This window comes from Mauremys mutica, chromosome 3 (genome assembly GCF_020497125.1).
Source record: "Mauremys mutica isolate MM-2020 ecotype Southern chromosome 3, ASM2049712v1, whole genome shotgun sequence".
Classification (NCBI taxonomy): Eukaryota; Metazoa; Chordata; order Testudines; family Geoemydidae; genus Mauremys; species Mauremys mutica.
The window spans coordinates 192625839-192642763 of record NC_059074.1 but is presented as its reverse complement, the minus strand read 5'-3'; the positions used below and the strand labels follow the sequence as shown (position 1 = coordinate 192642763).

Here is a 16925-nt window from a genome sequence, read left to right as displayed (position 1 = left end):
TCCGTTTGCAAAGGGCTTTGAGATTCTCTGCAAGGAAGAACTAGAGAAGCGCTATCAGCATTGCATTTAGAATCCATTAAAAAAAAAAGTTACCATCAGGCAGCAATAACCAAGAGCTGTGGCCCATGCCTACAACTGGAGATCTGGCAGCACTTAACCCTATGAAGTTGAAAGTAGCAGCTCCTCCTCCTCGCAGCCACACCTATGGACCAGTTATGCAGTGGGAGCAGAACTGAGGTTGAGCCTGGCACTAATCAGAAGGAAAAAGAAGAGGTGCTAAGCTACTGCAGCATGCAGCCAATGCTCAACAAGGAAGACGGGGCTCATTTATGCTCCTCTTCCATCCTGCTGTGGGTAGGGGAGTATCTCTGACACTCATCTCAGGGCTGAATGGGGCAAGAAGAAAGTGACAGGGAACCACTGGGGCATTCCCAAAGCAGTGCATAGGATGGATGGTGAATGTGTCTAGGGTACTGTGGAAATAATACTGTGTGATCATGTAATTAAAGACTGTTTCATTACACATATACACAAGGATTACATAGGAAGGAGCTGCTCTGGCACCAGGCACAGGAACAGAGGGCAGGGAGACTGGCTCTCCTGTGTTCTTAATGGCCCCCTCCTGCCATCTAAGCATCATGAAAGAGGAGGAGGAAGCAGTCACATTGAGGAAAGTTGCAAATACAGGGAAAGTCCTACTCAGCGTGACAAAAGGCACATCCCTGACACCAATGCAACTTCCTAGGCAAAGTCAAAATCCCTGCTCCAAAGCAAGGAGGTCCTGGAGCTTAGCTTCTCAGCAGAAGAGCTGTAAGATTTTTTTTTTTTTTTTTAACGTGAGCAAAAAAGTGTTATTTTTTTCTCTGATCTCTTTCTCAGAAATAGCTGAATAGTTTTACTTGAAACTTTCCAAAACAAATTGATGCGAACACCCGACATGGAAAATTAAAGACCAAATGGTTTAAGTTTGGAAAAGTTAAAAGCAATTGAAAACAGGGACTAATAATGGGAAGTGTTGGGCAACCTTAACTATAAGCATCAATACCAGCTCCGCCTAGAACTTCTATGGCCAATTTGCAATGTAAATGTCACCAGACCCGGTTTCATTTGATAGTAAATTGGAACCTTAGATCTTACAGGAGAATTTACACTGACACAGCTCCATCTTCTGTAGTATGATGCGACCGCTGGGATCCACTAGAAGTGCAAACGTACGTGGAGTCACAAGTGGCTCAAATGTATTACTGCTGCACATTTCCAAGTAATGGGAAGACAGGGAGCAGTTCACTGAAAAAACATCTTTTTTTTTTTTAAGTTTAGATAAAAAAGGACACCAACTACACCTCCCACTTCTGTGAAAGTTTTGTACTTGCTGCAATTAGTAACATCTAAAACATTACTATACATGCCCACATGTCCCTAATATTGGTCTTATTCCCAGTTTTTTCACTCTGAATTTGCCTGGATTGTGTATATTCATGTTTCTCTGTTTCCCCTGCAGTCAGTTTCACCTAGTATTTTATGCTTTCACACAACTACAAAAGGGGAGGGAAAAAAACTTACAACATAAGGAAAAACTGGCAGAGACTCGGAGAAGATATAGTACTTGAAATTACTTAATTTTTTTTTTGGATTTTGACTAGATTTCTATTTCGTGAATATTATGGTTAATTTGATCAAAAATCCCACTATTTTGGCTGCTGTACAAAGCTTTTAAAGGTGGAAACAAAAAAATGAAGAAACCAGGAAGAAATGCATCATTCTGCAGCAAATCCAGTTTCTTGCTACAAACTGTTTCCTTTGTTGCAAACCTAATTAAATGTATTTCTTCCTCCGCATCTCTGTTTCTTGGGTAATATATTTCACATTACAATAACACACCACACATTTTTATTGTAGGATAGTGTGTAACAAATTAATTAAAAACAAACAGAAAAATATAAAATGATCCATAACAAAAACTGCTCATTTTGCTGAACATCTTAATTACAATACCATCTCCATGAAAAGGGTCATTCATTAAACATGCTTGAAATCTGAAATCTTCAGTTTAAAAATCCACAGTTTTTAAATAAGTGTTTAAATGTATAGAAGTAATCTGAGTCACTTTAACAAACACACTCTGCCAAATATGGTCAGGTAAGGTCAGAGAAATTTACTGTCCCTTCAATATATTTTCTAGGATGGATCATAGGATAGTTTCCCTCATTAACTAAGAATGGAAAAATATATGATAAAAATATACAAAGCAAACAATTTAACAAGAGTGAACAGATTAGTGCTACTGAAGAAAAAGCAATTTACATTTAGAAGATACAGTTTAAAATAACTTCTGAACTTGCAGATATTTTAAACACACTAAGCAGAAGGCACATTTTATTTTAAAGGTAAATTTACATTCGAAGGTAAAAAAGTTAAGCCTAGGCAACTTTTTCCAACTAACAGCAGCACAGTATGTAGTCAAACAACTGTAACTCAATTTATCTGAACTTTCAATAGAAAGATCTGTCTTTTAATTCTTTAAACCAGCTTTGTTAAAGGAGACATTCAAGTTATAAATAAGAAAGTCTCTTTTATATACACTCCTCAGACTATGTCGCTTTCATCCTGAAAATCAATTTTTTGTCAAATCTTGTTGAGCTTCGTAACTATCAGCACCCTCACAGTCTGGTCAAAAGCACTGCAGACACACAGACCCCTTTTGTCAGGGCTCCAATCAAGGCTAGAAATGGGCTGTGTTGACAAAGTCACATTCTGTAAGAGACTGACTGAACCTGCAACCCCCATCTCAACTCCTTCAGAATCCTTCTTTGAGCGCTGAGCAGGGTACTCACTGCCAATAAGAAAGAAATAAAACCAAACAAGCATGGTTTTAGAATATGTATCATAGACAAACACTACAAGAAATACCCACCCACAAACACACATTTGTTTGTTTTTCACAAGTCCAGTTAGAAGGTGTCAGGTTTGCTAGAGACACTGAAAATATCTGTGCTAAATATACTGAATCATAGTTAATCCAGCTAAGTCAATTTAAATGAATAAGGGATATAATGCTACATAATAAAATTCACCCCAGTTCGGGGAATCCATTCAAGGCCATCAGCGCCATTTGAACCCTGCGTTAAGGAACAAATTCAGACCCCAACATCCACACGCCAGTAACCAAGCCAGGCATCTCTCACTTCCAGGCTATGGAGCCACTCCATCTGAAGTAGGCGCCATTGGTGCTTACAAAGTCCACATACAGGAGTAAGAGGGGGTGGCCAGGGGATGAAACTGAAGGATCCATTGGCTCTGTCCACTCCTTGTTACCATGTGAAGTGTTACCGCAGAGCAGTGCTCTTTGCCATATAGGGAATATACACCCCAAGTACTCTGGATCCAGCTCATTCTGCACAGGGGAACTGACTAGAGATCCTCAATGAATTTCCCTTGACTCTCAGAATTAGATCCTAAATGTTAAAAGCAGCATTGTCTAGTGAAATGAGCATGAAGCAGTGAGACAGGAACACTCGAATTCTAACCTACCCTTTGTTACTTGTTAGCTGTTTAGTTTTTACCCTTGGGCAAGCGACTTAACTTTTGTGTCTCAGATTTCTATATATAACTATAAGGATATTAACAACTTACCTCATGGATTTGCTACGATGACTAACTTATGTTTGCACAGAGCTTCTAATACACCTCTACACCGATATAATGCTGTCCTCAGGAGCCAAAAAAATCTTACCACGTTATAGGTGAAACTGCGTTATATTGAACTTCCTTTGATCCACCGGAGTGCGCAGCCCCACCCCCCCAGAGCACTGCTTTACCACGTTACATCCGAATTCGTGTTATATTGGGTCGCGTTATATCAGGGTAGAGGTGTACATAAAATGCTAAGTGTTATTAAACAATTTAAGTCCAAAGCCTTTTTATACACTTCTCAGCAATACCTGCTACAACAAGAATTTTAAGGAATCTATTATTCAATTTAACATCTCATTAACTGACAATATAATTTAGATCTTGATTATATTAGGTTAAAGATCAAGGGCCAAATTCATCCTTGTTGTAATCCCACAATGCCAATCAAGTTACAGTAGGGACTTTTTCAGTCTCTATTATCAAGTCCTGCCATGGTGTGAGAAATTACCTATTATCTGTAATTTAATTAATTTAAATACATCTTTGGTTTGAACATGGGCCCCCATACTCATTTTCCAGGAAGACTTTTTACAACACATGGTAGATTTGTTTGGTTTTTTTTCACCTAATTTAGCTTGGATAGTGAACACTTACTATTTCCAGAGATGAAGGCTCCCAGCTCCTCCACTAGTGATAAAGATATCCCTGTTCTGTGGCAGGTGCCGAACTTGCCACATGGTGGATTTGTGAGCCTAATAAATACCAGAGTTAGACAAAAATTAGTTACAGATTAATCTTGTAAGGACTTAAGCCCTGATAAATGTATCTGTGAGTGATTACAGTAACTTTAAGCATATTAGTAGTTGCTTTCAAAGGAGTATTCACCTTCAGTACGACTAGTAAGGTAAGTAACGTTAAACATGTGCGTATGTGCTTGCAAGGCACAAATCATGTAACTACAGGATTTCTGTACTCAGATATGAAGTAGTCATTATAAAGAGAATTATTAATGCTAGCCTATGACTCTTTTCAACAATTACCAGCATTTGCTATCAAACGTATTACAAAAGCCATGAAAAAATGAGTAAATATAAAATTCAAATCTAAATCATGTAAGCAGGGCATGTAGCAAGATGCAGAACAAATCAAAAAAGGCTTCAGACAATTATAAATCTCTGCTAGTAAGCAAATTGCTGCATACGTCCCAAAAGGAATTGTTTAACACAAATTATGATAGGATTTTCATTTTAATGTTTTGATTCCCATGAACACCAACTAAATTAATATTTTTAAGTGTTAAATGGTCAAACTAGTATTCTCATTAATACGTTTCATCTATTATTAGCTTCGATGATGTCAAAAAGAAGCAAATTAAAGATAATATATTGACATTGACCTATTATTTATTTAAAACAGTCACATGAGTAATTTTATCATTAAAAAGCCTGGTCTTGCTAGTGAATTTTACTGTCAAGACTGCTACTCATACAGGACCTGCACCAAATAACATGGTGGATAAGAGATATTGGGGGAGGAAGGGAGAGGCCACTAAGGCAAAGATTCGCCATCTTTTGCATTCTGTAGACCACTGTATAGAAGATCTTCTCTCTGGACCTACCTCCGCTCCCTAAATCCCCAGTCACAAACTGCTTGTTTATCTGGGGACCCTTAGTGGTCCCCAGAATGAGAAACACCATTGCACTAGACTCAGAATAACTCATTTTATCTTGGGATACAATGAAGATTCAAATCCCATCATTTTAGATTGCAATCACTTTTACATTAAACTTCCAGGGTACACATCTACTTATTAAACCAATAAATAAGAATACAAAAGCACTGGGAAAGACCATCATCTCTGATAGCTAATAAGTGGTGTGCTCTAGGCTAGGCTATCACATCTAGAGAGAACTCAATATTGGCCTATGTCCCCCTTGCCTACAAGCAGTGGACATCCTCCACATATCTCATTTCTCTGCTTTTACATCCTCCTCAGTGTCTCATATTGTGGTGAGCATCCTTCTAGCCAAGTCCACCCACAAAAACCCTGGCCTCAAATGGATAAAAGGAACCTCGATGAATGACAACACTCCCTCCTCCTCAGTGAGTAGATCAGGAGCAGAAGCTGAGCCTGAGTCCCCCACACAGCAACATACAGAAATCCTTCCCCACTTTCCACCTCTTGAAGTGATGTATGTTACCTTTCATATGGTTGATTCAGGTTTTCTGATGTTAAGGTCTGATGCTAACGGGTACCTAGCACTCACAAACCCCACTGAAGTCAGTTGGATGATGGGGTGCTCATCACATCATATGACTGCCAATGAACATTCAATCAGCCCATCCTCACACCTCCTATGTAATAACTTTAAGCTTGCAATGTTTCCAGAGCAACTTTGCAAGAGTAAGTATGAAATTTCTCCCTTAACAAGAACAGCCTTCCCTTATACCGTACCTTCTCTGAAATGGAAGCAAAACCTTTGGTTGGATGCTGAGTTCTCATATCAAAAACATGAAACTTTCCTTCGAGTGATGTGGCCACTAGTTTATTCATATTTATATCTTTCCTGTCAAACTCCACACTGCAAACCTGGAAATATAAACACACACACATTCACTCTGAAAGTCAGCTTATCACCAAAGAAGCATTTATTTTAGATTTGTAAAATATGGGCCATCATAATCTCTAGGTACATTTACAATGGTAATAAGAATGCAACTGACTTAAGACATAACCAGATTCAACAAGATAATCTAAAAACATCTGAACCCACTCAAACAGTATGCTCTCAAAATACCTGCATAAACTGATAGGACCTGCAGCATTCTCTAAATACAAACAAAATAGGATAATAGTTCTCAATCTCTTCCCTGCTGTGAACCCAAGTTACAAAAGAAATAACTTTCAGGGCCTTGTCCATCTAGCCATAAAGAAAAGAATGATCCCCAACCTAAGAATCCATGAACTAGGATTTGTTGGCCCAGTGGAGAAAAAATCCTCCATAGCTTTTATCCTAGTGAGAATCTAAGTAGGTTTCAAATAGTTACAGTGACCCTTTAATTCTTCCACATTACAAACAAATATAAATTAAAACATGCCTTTATGACACATTACCCCATTCTTAATGTTGGTCTCCCATCGCAATGACATGTTTTTTAGGTCAAATAATTTAATGTCACCATTGTCATAGCCAGCACACACAACACGCTCCTCTTGATTGTAGGCATTGCCTGGAAATACAGAGACAACTATTTAGAAGTATAAAAAATTATCCCCATCACACTGTAAGACAGTCATGAACTAAAGTCTGCAAATTTAACCTATATTTGTGCCAGTTAAGTAATTGGAATGTTTGTAATTAACGTGTTAGGTGAAGGATCTGATTTTCAAGTAGTCTTCAAAATAGCTAGTTCTACCCTTTAAAACAAAAAGTATCCAACTGCTCATCCCCGATTCCTGCCTAAATTGCATAAATGTATGCATCTCCTCCAGAAATGGTTGTGTCTTCTTACCAATAATGTTCCTGGGTCTAATAACCAATTTCTGCATATCAATTCAAATAGATGTTGGTGCCTGGAAAACTATGGACAACTTCTCTCTGCTTCTATATAATATAACAAATTTTCAGAAAATATTCTAATATATTTAATTCATGCAATTTAAAAATACAGTTCTCTAAACAGCAGATGATGTGCCTGATCCTGATACTCCTACTCACATAAGTAATCCAAAAGCATGCGGCATCTGACTATACTCTGAACCATACACAGACTTTGCAGTACAGCACAGCACAGAGACAGCTTTAGTGGACCTTCTCTCTGCAGTCTTCAACACATTCCACCATAGAGCACTACTGACCTGCTTACAAGACCTAGCTGTAGGGGATGATGCAACACTATTATGAATCATTTCTCTCTAACAGGACCCAAGAAATTATGACAGAAAGCGGCTCCTCTCTAAGAGCCCTCACATATGGAGTTCCACAGAGATCAAAACTGTCTCCCTCATTTTCAGTATCTGTAGAACTCTTGGAAAGGATCTGAGAGATATGGGAGATGTTGCCAAAAATATATTGATGACACCGACCTCTGTAACGCCTTCTCAGCTGACACAATCACCTATGCATCACTGTCTGAAAGAAATTAGCAGCAGGGTGACGAGCAGATGGCTCAGACTGAATTCAGGCAAGATTTAAGCAAGGCTGAAGGGAAAGGGAAATAATGAGAAGCTAGTGAAGGCTCTGCACATCACTTGTCAAGGTAGTACACAGTCTCTGGGTCTTAGCCCTGGTTTACACTACAAGCTTTTGTAAAGAGTACGGAAAATCCACACCCCCGAGCGATGCAGTTATATCGACCTAACTCCCAATGTAGACAGCTGTATATCGACAGAAGGTCTTCTCTCGTTAACATAACTGCTAACTCTCGGGGAGGTGGAGTACCTATACCAAACGGAGACGCTCTCCCATCAGCATAGGCAGTGTCTTCACTAAGTGTTACAGAGGCGCAGCAGCACTGTACATGTAGACAAGACCTTAGTGGAGTCATCACTAATTCTGAACATTTAGATAGCAACAGTAATAAGCAATGCCTTCCATTATTTTACAAAAAAACTACAGCTTTTACTATGGATTTAACAGCAGTAATCCAAGCATTTATCGCTAGGCTGATCAATTTAACCCACTGAATCTCTGGCTAATGGAGGAACCCAAAAATACCAGCTTGTACAGAACACAACAACTGGTCTCCTTAGCAAGAAAAAGGCTGAAAACAAAGACAGATACTCTGCTCACTCCATTAGCTCTCAGTTCAAGACTCTGCTCTTAATATTTAAAGCACTTAAGTTGGAGCTGTGCTACATCAGAGACAGGCGCTCAACCCACTGAGTCAGCTAAATTCTTCCTGGACACTGCAGCTAGAAGTACTGGGATTAACCTTTCCAGTGTCAGAGATAAAACCTTCACTGCAGGAGGCCATTGTCTGTGGAATAGCCTTATGTCGTTCTGTAAGTTAAGTCCAAACCTGATTGCTTTCAGAGTATGTTGCAAGACTTGTCTTTGATGGTTTTGGGCAAGTTTTTGCAAAAAGGCAATGAATAACAAAGCTGCGTAGTAAGCAAAAGCTAACGAACACAGAGCAGTGAAAAGCAGCATCTGCTATGGTGATCTCCATACAAAACTTAATTACTGTATGAGATACTAAGGTAGTTATATAGTCTTTACTTATGCAAGTTATCCCACTGAAGTTCCATTTTGCACGTGTAAAGACTTCACAACAGGAAAGGCAGAAGGATCAGATTATTTCTGAATGAAAATGCACAACTAAAGGGAAAGATGCACTAAATATCTTCAATGTAAATCCCAGTTTATTTCCCCCACACACAGCTGAACATAGAAGAGCCATATGAGAGGAAGGAAAAGCAGTAATTGGCCATTTCCCATAACCAAAAGGCACTGCAAGAATGGCATGGGTTAAAAGTACAGAAAGTAGTATAAATTGGACATTATCACATTTCTTGCCTCAGAAAGTTTAACAGAAAGAGTCACGATTTGTCTTGATTATTGCACCCCTGCATCCAGTGGCAGACCAGATGTATAGATATTTTGTTGATTGCGAGTTACAGACTGAAAAGCTTATCAATTTACCAAATGCTACTGTCCAGCAGTCTCTCTTGCTCTCGCCTTGTACTGGTTCCATATTAGCAACAGGTGTATCTTTTTGTCTTGGGTCCCACACCTTCACGGTTCCTGTAATAATAATTATACTGGATTTTAGATTACTGATACAGTCACATATTGTATGCATTCTCCACTCTTCAACTTGCTTTAGGGAAGACATTACAAACATTTGCATGACTGATCTCTAACAAAGCTGATTGCATTTAAGGAAAGAAAAACAGAGCAGAAATAAGGAAAAGGATTTGTTTCAATACTTTAAAAGTTCGCTGGTACACAGTCTATCCAATTTCAACTAAGGAATAGTATGATTCACACTGATAAACAGAATTGTATATAGTTTGCTTTAAGTTCTAGCTTTCTTCCTTCTTTCTAACTCAACCATCACTCCATGGAAGCGGTACAGTTTCCACAGCTCATTTGCCATAGTTTGTATTTACCTTGTTTCATATTCTTTCCCTCCCACTCTCCATTATGTTGATGTTGGGTTTTTTTTGCTACAGTCTCTAAATGAACAATGAAAACTTTGTCCCATGTTGGACTCAAAATAGAACAAACAGCATATAGATCTGGTTGCAATATAATTGTAACCTTATCTGATGGCAACCAGGGGTTCCCATAGTTGAAGAGACCAACCTCAACACTGCCAAATTCACTAGGTGAAGAAAAATAACTGCCAAGGTGTGGTAACGGATTGGAGCAATCAATAGCTCCGGCAATCGACAAAACTGTTAGGTAGCAAACCAGCTTTCCCACTGGCACTCAAGTGTAAACTGCCATCTCCTCCCCACCCCCACATTTAATTGCATTGGTTTTCAAAACCATGATTTTTTTTAAACAAAGTTCAGTCCTCATTGGGCAATTTTCAACATATCATAGGGCTAACAGCAGCAGTCACAGGAGCCACCTGTAGATACAGAAGCTGCCTCCGTTATAGCTATCAGCAGCTGCTTAAAAACAGTTGCAAATGGCTTTAAAACATTCCACCTTACACATGAACACAAAAAGGCATGACAATGTGTAACAGGGCCTCTATCCCTTTAAGGGCAGCTGTGACCTTGAGTCAGCCAGCCTTGTTCCAAGGCTTGGCTGCTTTAAGAAGTGGCATTCTGGGACTTGTAGGAAGGACATGCCAAGCTAAAGTAAGTCCTGTGACATGGCTACAGTATAGGAAACACCTATGGCTCAGTCAGTTAGTAAAGAGAGAGACCCCTGTAGGAGGCTAAGCCTGCTGGGCAAGGGATCCTCAGTTAGGAGGGTCTATAAGAAAGGCCACACTGGAGGCCTTGGATCTGGAGTAACAGTCAAAAAGAGTGTGGGAGGAAGCCCATTCACTGGCCCTGCACCATCAGGGAAAAGAAACTGTTTGAATCTGGGGAGGGCTTGAAAGGACTGTGAAGTCTTGGAGAGTGAGCTAGAAGACTTGCTTTGAGTTGAATTGTTATTTAGGTTGATAAGCCAGACTCTAGAAGGGGAGAGTTAGTTCAAAAGCACCAGTAATGTGGCACTATGATTGACATGGAAGAAGGTAAATTAAGGCAGTGGATGTTCCCAACCGGATAAGCTGCTGATAATCAATTCCTTCTAGGCCCCACATGAGTTGGCTAAACTGTATTTTATCTTGTTCGGCTATAACCAAGTTCACAACAGGATTAAGTCAGTTTTTAAAGTTTCTTATAAAGTCAATGCGGACTGGGCCCATAAACTCCAATCAAATCTTCTAAATAGTATTTTCTTGGCAAAGATTAAGGAACGATAAGGCTTGCTAACTCACCATCTCGGCTCCCAGTCACAATTTCTGGGGCTCCTTCTCCAATCCCTAAGCCACCTACGCCATCTATACTATTTATGATTTCTTTATGGCCCTTCACAGAGTATACTGGAATCTCTGGAGCTTCCAAGTTCCTAGACAATAGAAAAGAACAGACAGTATATTGTATACGTGTTCCATGGTGCTCTACTTTACTGTACAAAAGGGAGGAAATGCTGTATCGGAATGTAGGCTACAAATGCAACATGATGGCTCAGACTTGCGCTGAGAACAAAACGGCAAAGTTACAACCATGAGGCTTTCTTCTAGAAAGGTCTAAAAGGGAAAAGGGTGAAACTGTTTCCCCACTCATGGGTATGATTTCATCTACTTTTGAGGCTGTTCATAACTGCTCTATTACCTCAAAAAAAAAAAAAAAGTATGGATCTCTAATAGTCATCTGACTATTCACACTTACCATGCAAATGAATCTGCCCTGGCAGCTATGTGCCTTAACTAGTCAATCCTTTTAAAATCAGCTAGTCTCTGACAGTATTGCACAAATCACTGGTCAGAATGAGCAAGAAAATAATTTCCCTCAATTAGGGATCAGAATGCAATTAAAGCTGGCTAAGTTCTGTGAAGCAGAAATTTCTTTGAGAGAACAGATTTAAATTTTTTATTAAAGTTAATGTTTAAAATTAAATATACACAAGTTAAGAGGGAAGGTACTGTACATCTGGGGTCAGGCTTGAATTATGAGGGATTACAGGAATCGGTTACAAGGATCACGAGATACATACATGTCATATAAACAATATAGACACAGACTGGGGTGCGGGAGTTTTTAAAGCATCAGTGGATAAGTGGGCTCGGGTACGCCACCCATGGAATGTATTAAGAGTCCAAGTCAGTATCAGTGTAGCGAATAAGTACATGGGTGGGGTTCATCAGGGAAGGAAGTGGGTTATTTCCCTGATTGCTACATCTAGGTACTGAATGTCATTTATGAAAAAGCATGTTGAAGCCAAGCAGCTGGAAGCTTACAACAATACAGGTTAAAGGGAGCAGTGCATACAGATCTCAATCCACCCACAAACATGAAGAGCCACGTAACATGCTATTGAGGATATCTGCTTTACTATTCATTTTTCTACGTTAAACTCCTCACTATCCTACAAGTTGCGTGACATTGTACTACTCAAATTTATATTTGGTATAAAAATTTTAGAATAGCCTAGGACAACTCCAAAAAATTAGAATCCCCACATTACAAACTTTTAATATTGCTTATTAGGATGGACTTGGACAAAATGTTGTATCTAACTGTATTTTCAGTGGGGATTTAAGATGACCCTTCGGATCCATTTTAACCAGTTCTCTGCCTGAAGAGGTTCATCTTTAAAGGAAAGTCCATCATTTGTTCTTTAATACTGGTCGTCTATCTGGAATCCTCCCAGGTTCTTATTTTTCTTCTAATTTTCCAATTTTGCTTTGTCTCTCCTCAATTCCTTGTCATTTAAAGAGCAACCATACAAACTAACAGTCACTCTCTATCAATACCGTTCCTAATATTCCAGTGAAATGGAATCTGTCACTAGTCTCTTGGTGGAATGCTAATAAATTGTATCAGATAAATAAAATCTATTTTGAAAGTCTGTAAAGGTTTCCTTTTATATTTTCAAAATATTTACCTACTTGTATTAATCTGAACATGTTCTCTGAATCAGGCTGTTGGTGACAATATCCAAAGCATTAAGAAAAAAGTATTCATAATCTGAACTATAAATTAAACGTTAAAAATAAACCTCATTTTAGAAACTGCTAGAACATATATGGCTGTTATTTTTTACCCAAAAGGCTCTTTTCCACAAGAGGAACGTTTAGGAATAGGAACAGCTTTCTGCTACCTGGAGACAGAAGATTTAAATGAATCAACAATATTTTGTTTTGTCTTAATTTTGCTCAGTAGTTTTACTTAGGATGTAAACTCTTCAGACAGAGACTGTCTCTGTTTGAGTGTATATGCAGTGCCTAGTACTCAAGGGGATCTGATCCATGACTGGGGTCCCTAGGCACAACTATAATACAGACAAACACACAAAAATTGGGCAAATACAATAGGCCCAAACTATGAGTTCAAGTATATCATGTTCAGTAAGGGGTGTCCTGAGAGGAGCTAGTATTCTTACCATATATTAAGGTTTCCACCAAAGTCCCCAGTAGCTAGATATCTCTGCTGTAGAGATGTAGCACCAAAAGTTCCACATTTAATAGGTTTGGCCTTTTCAATCTAAAAAGGGTAAATTTTTTGTCAGTATATTAAAAAAAATCTCAACAAAACCACACAATGGATAAGCAGCTGCTTGAAAGCCACACTACTAGCAGGCTTCCGTGAACTTTCAATAAGATATTTAGTATGAAATGCAAATGAAATATTCTTTGGCAAAGGTATACCACATTTTAGTTTATTCTATGATTTTAAAATTTCATATCACCACATAGTGTGGATTTGATTTTAATGAACTTTAAAAAAAATAATCACTCATTCTCCTTCCTTCTACCCCTCTCACTAATGATACTCAAAGGCTGTTGTCTCTACTGATTTGCAAATATATAGCAGAGGGAATTTTAGTTCTTCTCATAGATCTGCTAGCATGAACATAAGAGATAATTAAGCCATTCTTTCTATTAGTCTGGAGCAACACTGTTTGTGTGCCTTCTATGTTGCATCCCTACAGAACCCTATAAATTGAGAAAGTTTATGTACTATTGTCCCTGTAGATCTTAAACTCTCTTTATACAACTGAGGCACAATTGTTACTGCAGATTAGTAAATCCTCAAAGGTTACTTCAATTTAAGAAACAGGTGCTCCATGTAGTAGTCTGCGCACCTAAAAAAGCCATCATGGTGCCTAAAATTGATGAAACCTTGTATAACTAGTGTCATCAACAATGTACACATGTAGCTACTGACTTAATACCTACAACCACTCAATGTGGAGAGGACTCATGAAAGTCCTTAGCTATATGGCCAAACAGTGGACCTTATGAAGGAGAATTTTGGCATTCATTTAAAAACAAACAGTAAGTTTTGAGAATTTTACTTGAAAAGATATCATTTTCAAGTCTAACTAATAAACTGATGCAAAAAGATTATTAAAGCTCAATGGATCAAAAATCATGAATTAGACTCCCAAAATGATGAGATTTTAAAAAAATTGAAGTTCTTTTTATTTGCCGTCTGGGTTTTAAGCACTCAGGGTCACATTTTCAAACTTTTCTCCACAGCCGAGAGCGCTAGGATTTTTTTTTTAATTAAAGATGAGATTCCCAAGATCACATGAATCCAGGAGCTGGAGCTTTAAACCACACCTTCCCAACGTGAGAGTAGGCAACAGTATAACTAGGCTGCACCTCCACAACAGGAGGCTGTTGAAACCTAATGATGCCCAGCCACCCCAATCCCTCTTAACAAGGATCAGATAAATCTGGGGGTGTCCCAATAACATTCCCAAAATCGTTAGCCTGGCTATATGCACAGTTGTGAGATAGTAATGGAGAGAAATTGATTTGGAAGGGAGGTGGCATTTCCCCCTCACCACCACAACTGATGAACAGAAAAGATGCCAGGTAGAGGATCCAGCTAGAGGAACCTCAGCAAGTTAGTGAGAAGCATTTAAGGTCAATGAGTACTGGGCTGGAAGATGCATATTATAGTTTGGGGATAAGGGAGGAGTATGGATTGTTTTTTCTTATATGGAGGTGGTGACATGGCTGAGGTGGAAATATATGAGCGCTTGTTAAAATTTTCACAGCACATCCTGGTCTAAAATCCAAATAAAGTACAGTCAGATTTGTAAAAACTCGATTAGGAACAGTGCACTGGATAACACATTCATATATCCGTACAGCAGAAAAAGCTACCTGAGCTGATTTTAGGAAGCAAATTAGCAGCCAGCATTACTGCAAGGTGTGTGCTAAAATCCTTGAGATCCCCAAATGCAGCAAGAAGGTACTATTCTAATTACAAGAACAAAAAAATATTTTTTTTCTTGATTTGAGGCGAAATATGTTACAGACAGAAGATTTTTGCCATCCTGAGTTGAACAGTGAGAAGTCAGACTAATTTTTAAAAGATAAGGAGAAAAATTAAAATGTTCCTTTCACATTTCTAATGTATTACTTTTAATCAGGGGGAGGGGAGAAAAGAACTCTATACAATACAGCTAGGATATTTAAATGCCACTGAAGTTGCTTGGAAGAACATTTTAACCATATTTTAAAAGAGCTTCAGTGGAACCACTCCTTCACCATCTCGTCACACCCTCCCACAATGGATGTAGTATATAGCTTGTATGCTGTTGTGGCAGCAGCACCAAGTGAGAAAAGAAGCTAAGCAGTTTCTAGGAAATATCAATGTAATACCTGTCACTGAAGTAGATGCATTTTAAAGATGCCCTTAAAAGTTTGGTTTTTTAATTGGGTTTATGTTCTTTTTTGCCTTTTTATGATACATAAAGTTGGCCTAAAAGGCTATTGTTTACATTTTTTACCTTGGCAATAGTCTCCTTCCTCCCCCATCCACATTTAGACACATCCTGTGTGCAATCTGATTGCCACCCTTCACTCCAATGGTGACTGCATTTCACTGCTACATATGTTTTACCAGATGACTTTGGGGTCATTTGAGACTGAGGGCACATCTTCACTAGCAACATTAAAGTGCTGGCCGCAGCAGCGCTTTAACGTGGCTGTGTAGTCGTGGCACAGTACTAGGACAGAACTCTCCCAGCACTATTAAAAAAACAGACAGACACCTCCATGAGGGGAATAGCTCCCAGCGCTGGTGCACTGTCTACACTAGCACCTTGCAGCACGCAGGGGGGTGTTTTTTCACACCCCTGAGCAAGTGGCAGCGCTGTAAAGTGCCAGTGTAGAAAAGCCCAAAAGGTGCCATTAAAAGGTAGCATATGAAGTTAAATTCATGCACCTCGTGGATGGCTGCAGGGGGAAGGGCTAAACGGCCTGGCAGATCTCTTCCATCTTCCATCTGTCCGGATGTGAGAGAACAGCGGGACCCCTCCCCGCAGTTTTCCAGACTAGAGCACAGATGCTGACAGCCTGGCGGCGGGGGTGGGGCCGTTTCACAAAGTCGGAGGATGGTTTTGTGCTGCCACACGGCAAGGGGGCAGGATGGGCGGGCAGGGGCTTGTGCTCCGCAGCTGACTCCACGCAGGCCCGGCGTGTGCCCCGGCGTTGCTATAGCAACCAGGCCTCGCGGAGCCGGGGCGGTGCGTCCCGGCGGGGCAGGACTGTCCTGGGGCCCGCTGGCACCCCGGGGACAGAGAGCAGCTCACCGGGGGGGCGGGGCCGGGAGCGCCACGGGCCTGAGACCAGCAGAGACCCCGCCGCGGGGAGCAGGTGCAGCGGTTACCGCGGGGCGGGGCGGGTCAGTGCGTCAGCAGGACCCCCCGCCCCGGCAGCGGCCCCGGGCCCCGCGCCGGCCGGCCGGGCGCTCACCTCGCGCAGCAGGCTGAGGCGGCCGCTCTGCAGCTCGTAGAGCTGGATGACGCCGGTGCCGCGCGGGACGCTGCCGAGGCAGAGCAGGCGCGCGCTGCACGGGACCCATTTGCACTCGAACACGGTGTAGTTCAGCGACTGCTGCACGTGCGTGATCAGCTGCGGCTTCTCCAGCCCCGCGCCCGACATACTGCGCGCCGGCGCCGCCCCAACCGCCTGTGGCGACTACGCGCATGCGAGGTGCGCAGGCCCAACGGTCACATCCGGGGCTCAGCCCCCCCTCCTGGTCAGGCATCACCGAGGGCTCCTAGGAGTTCCGTGTAGGGGGCCTGAGGACGGAAGTG

General features: G+C 40.5%; 1 protein-coding gene across 1 annotated transcript in view; it reads right to left on the bottom strand.

The window, feature by feature from the left end:
• Nucleotides 1-1598: 1598 nt before the first annotated feature.
• The window catches only part of DNAAF10 (dynein axonemal assembly factor 10), a 117148-nt gene continuing 101821 nt past the window's right edge, over nucleotides 1599-16925 (bottom strand). Inside the window, exons 6-13 of the mRNA XM_045010347.1 lie at nucleotides 16582-16806; nucleotides 13251-13351; nucleotides 11083-11213; nucleotides 9279-9380; nucleotides 6749-6864; nucleotides 6089-6223; nucleotides 4288-4385; nucleotides 1599-2833 (exon numbers count right to left, since the gene is read on the bottom strand). Of these exons, the coding sequence (XP_044866282.1) occupies nucleotides 2626-2833; nucleotides 4288-4385; nucleotides 6089-6223; nucleotides 6749-6864; nucleotides 9279-9380; nucleotides 11083-11213; nucleotides 13251-13351; nucleotides 16582-16806 (1116 nt within the window). The 3' untranslated portion in view covers nucleotides 1599-2625. The remainder of the gene's footprint in view (nucleotides 2834-4287; nucleotides 4386-6088; nucleotides 6224-6748; nucleotides 6865-9278; nucleotides 9381-11082; nucleotides 11214-13250; nucleotides 13352-16581; nucleotides 16807-16925) is intronic.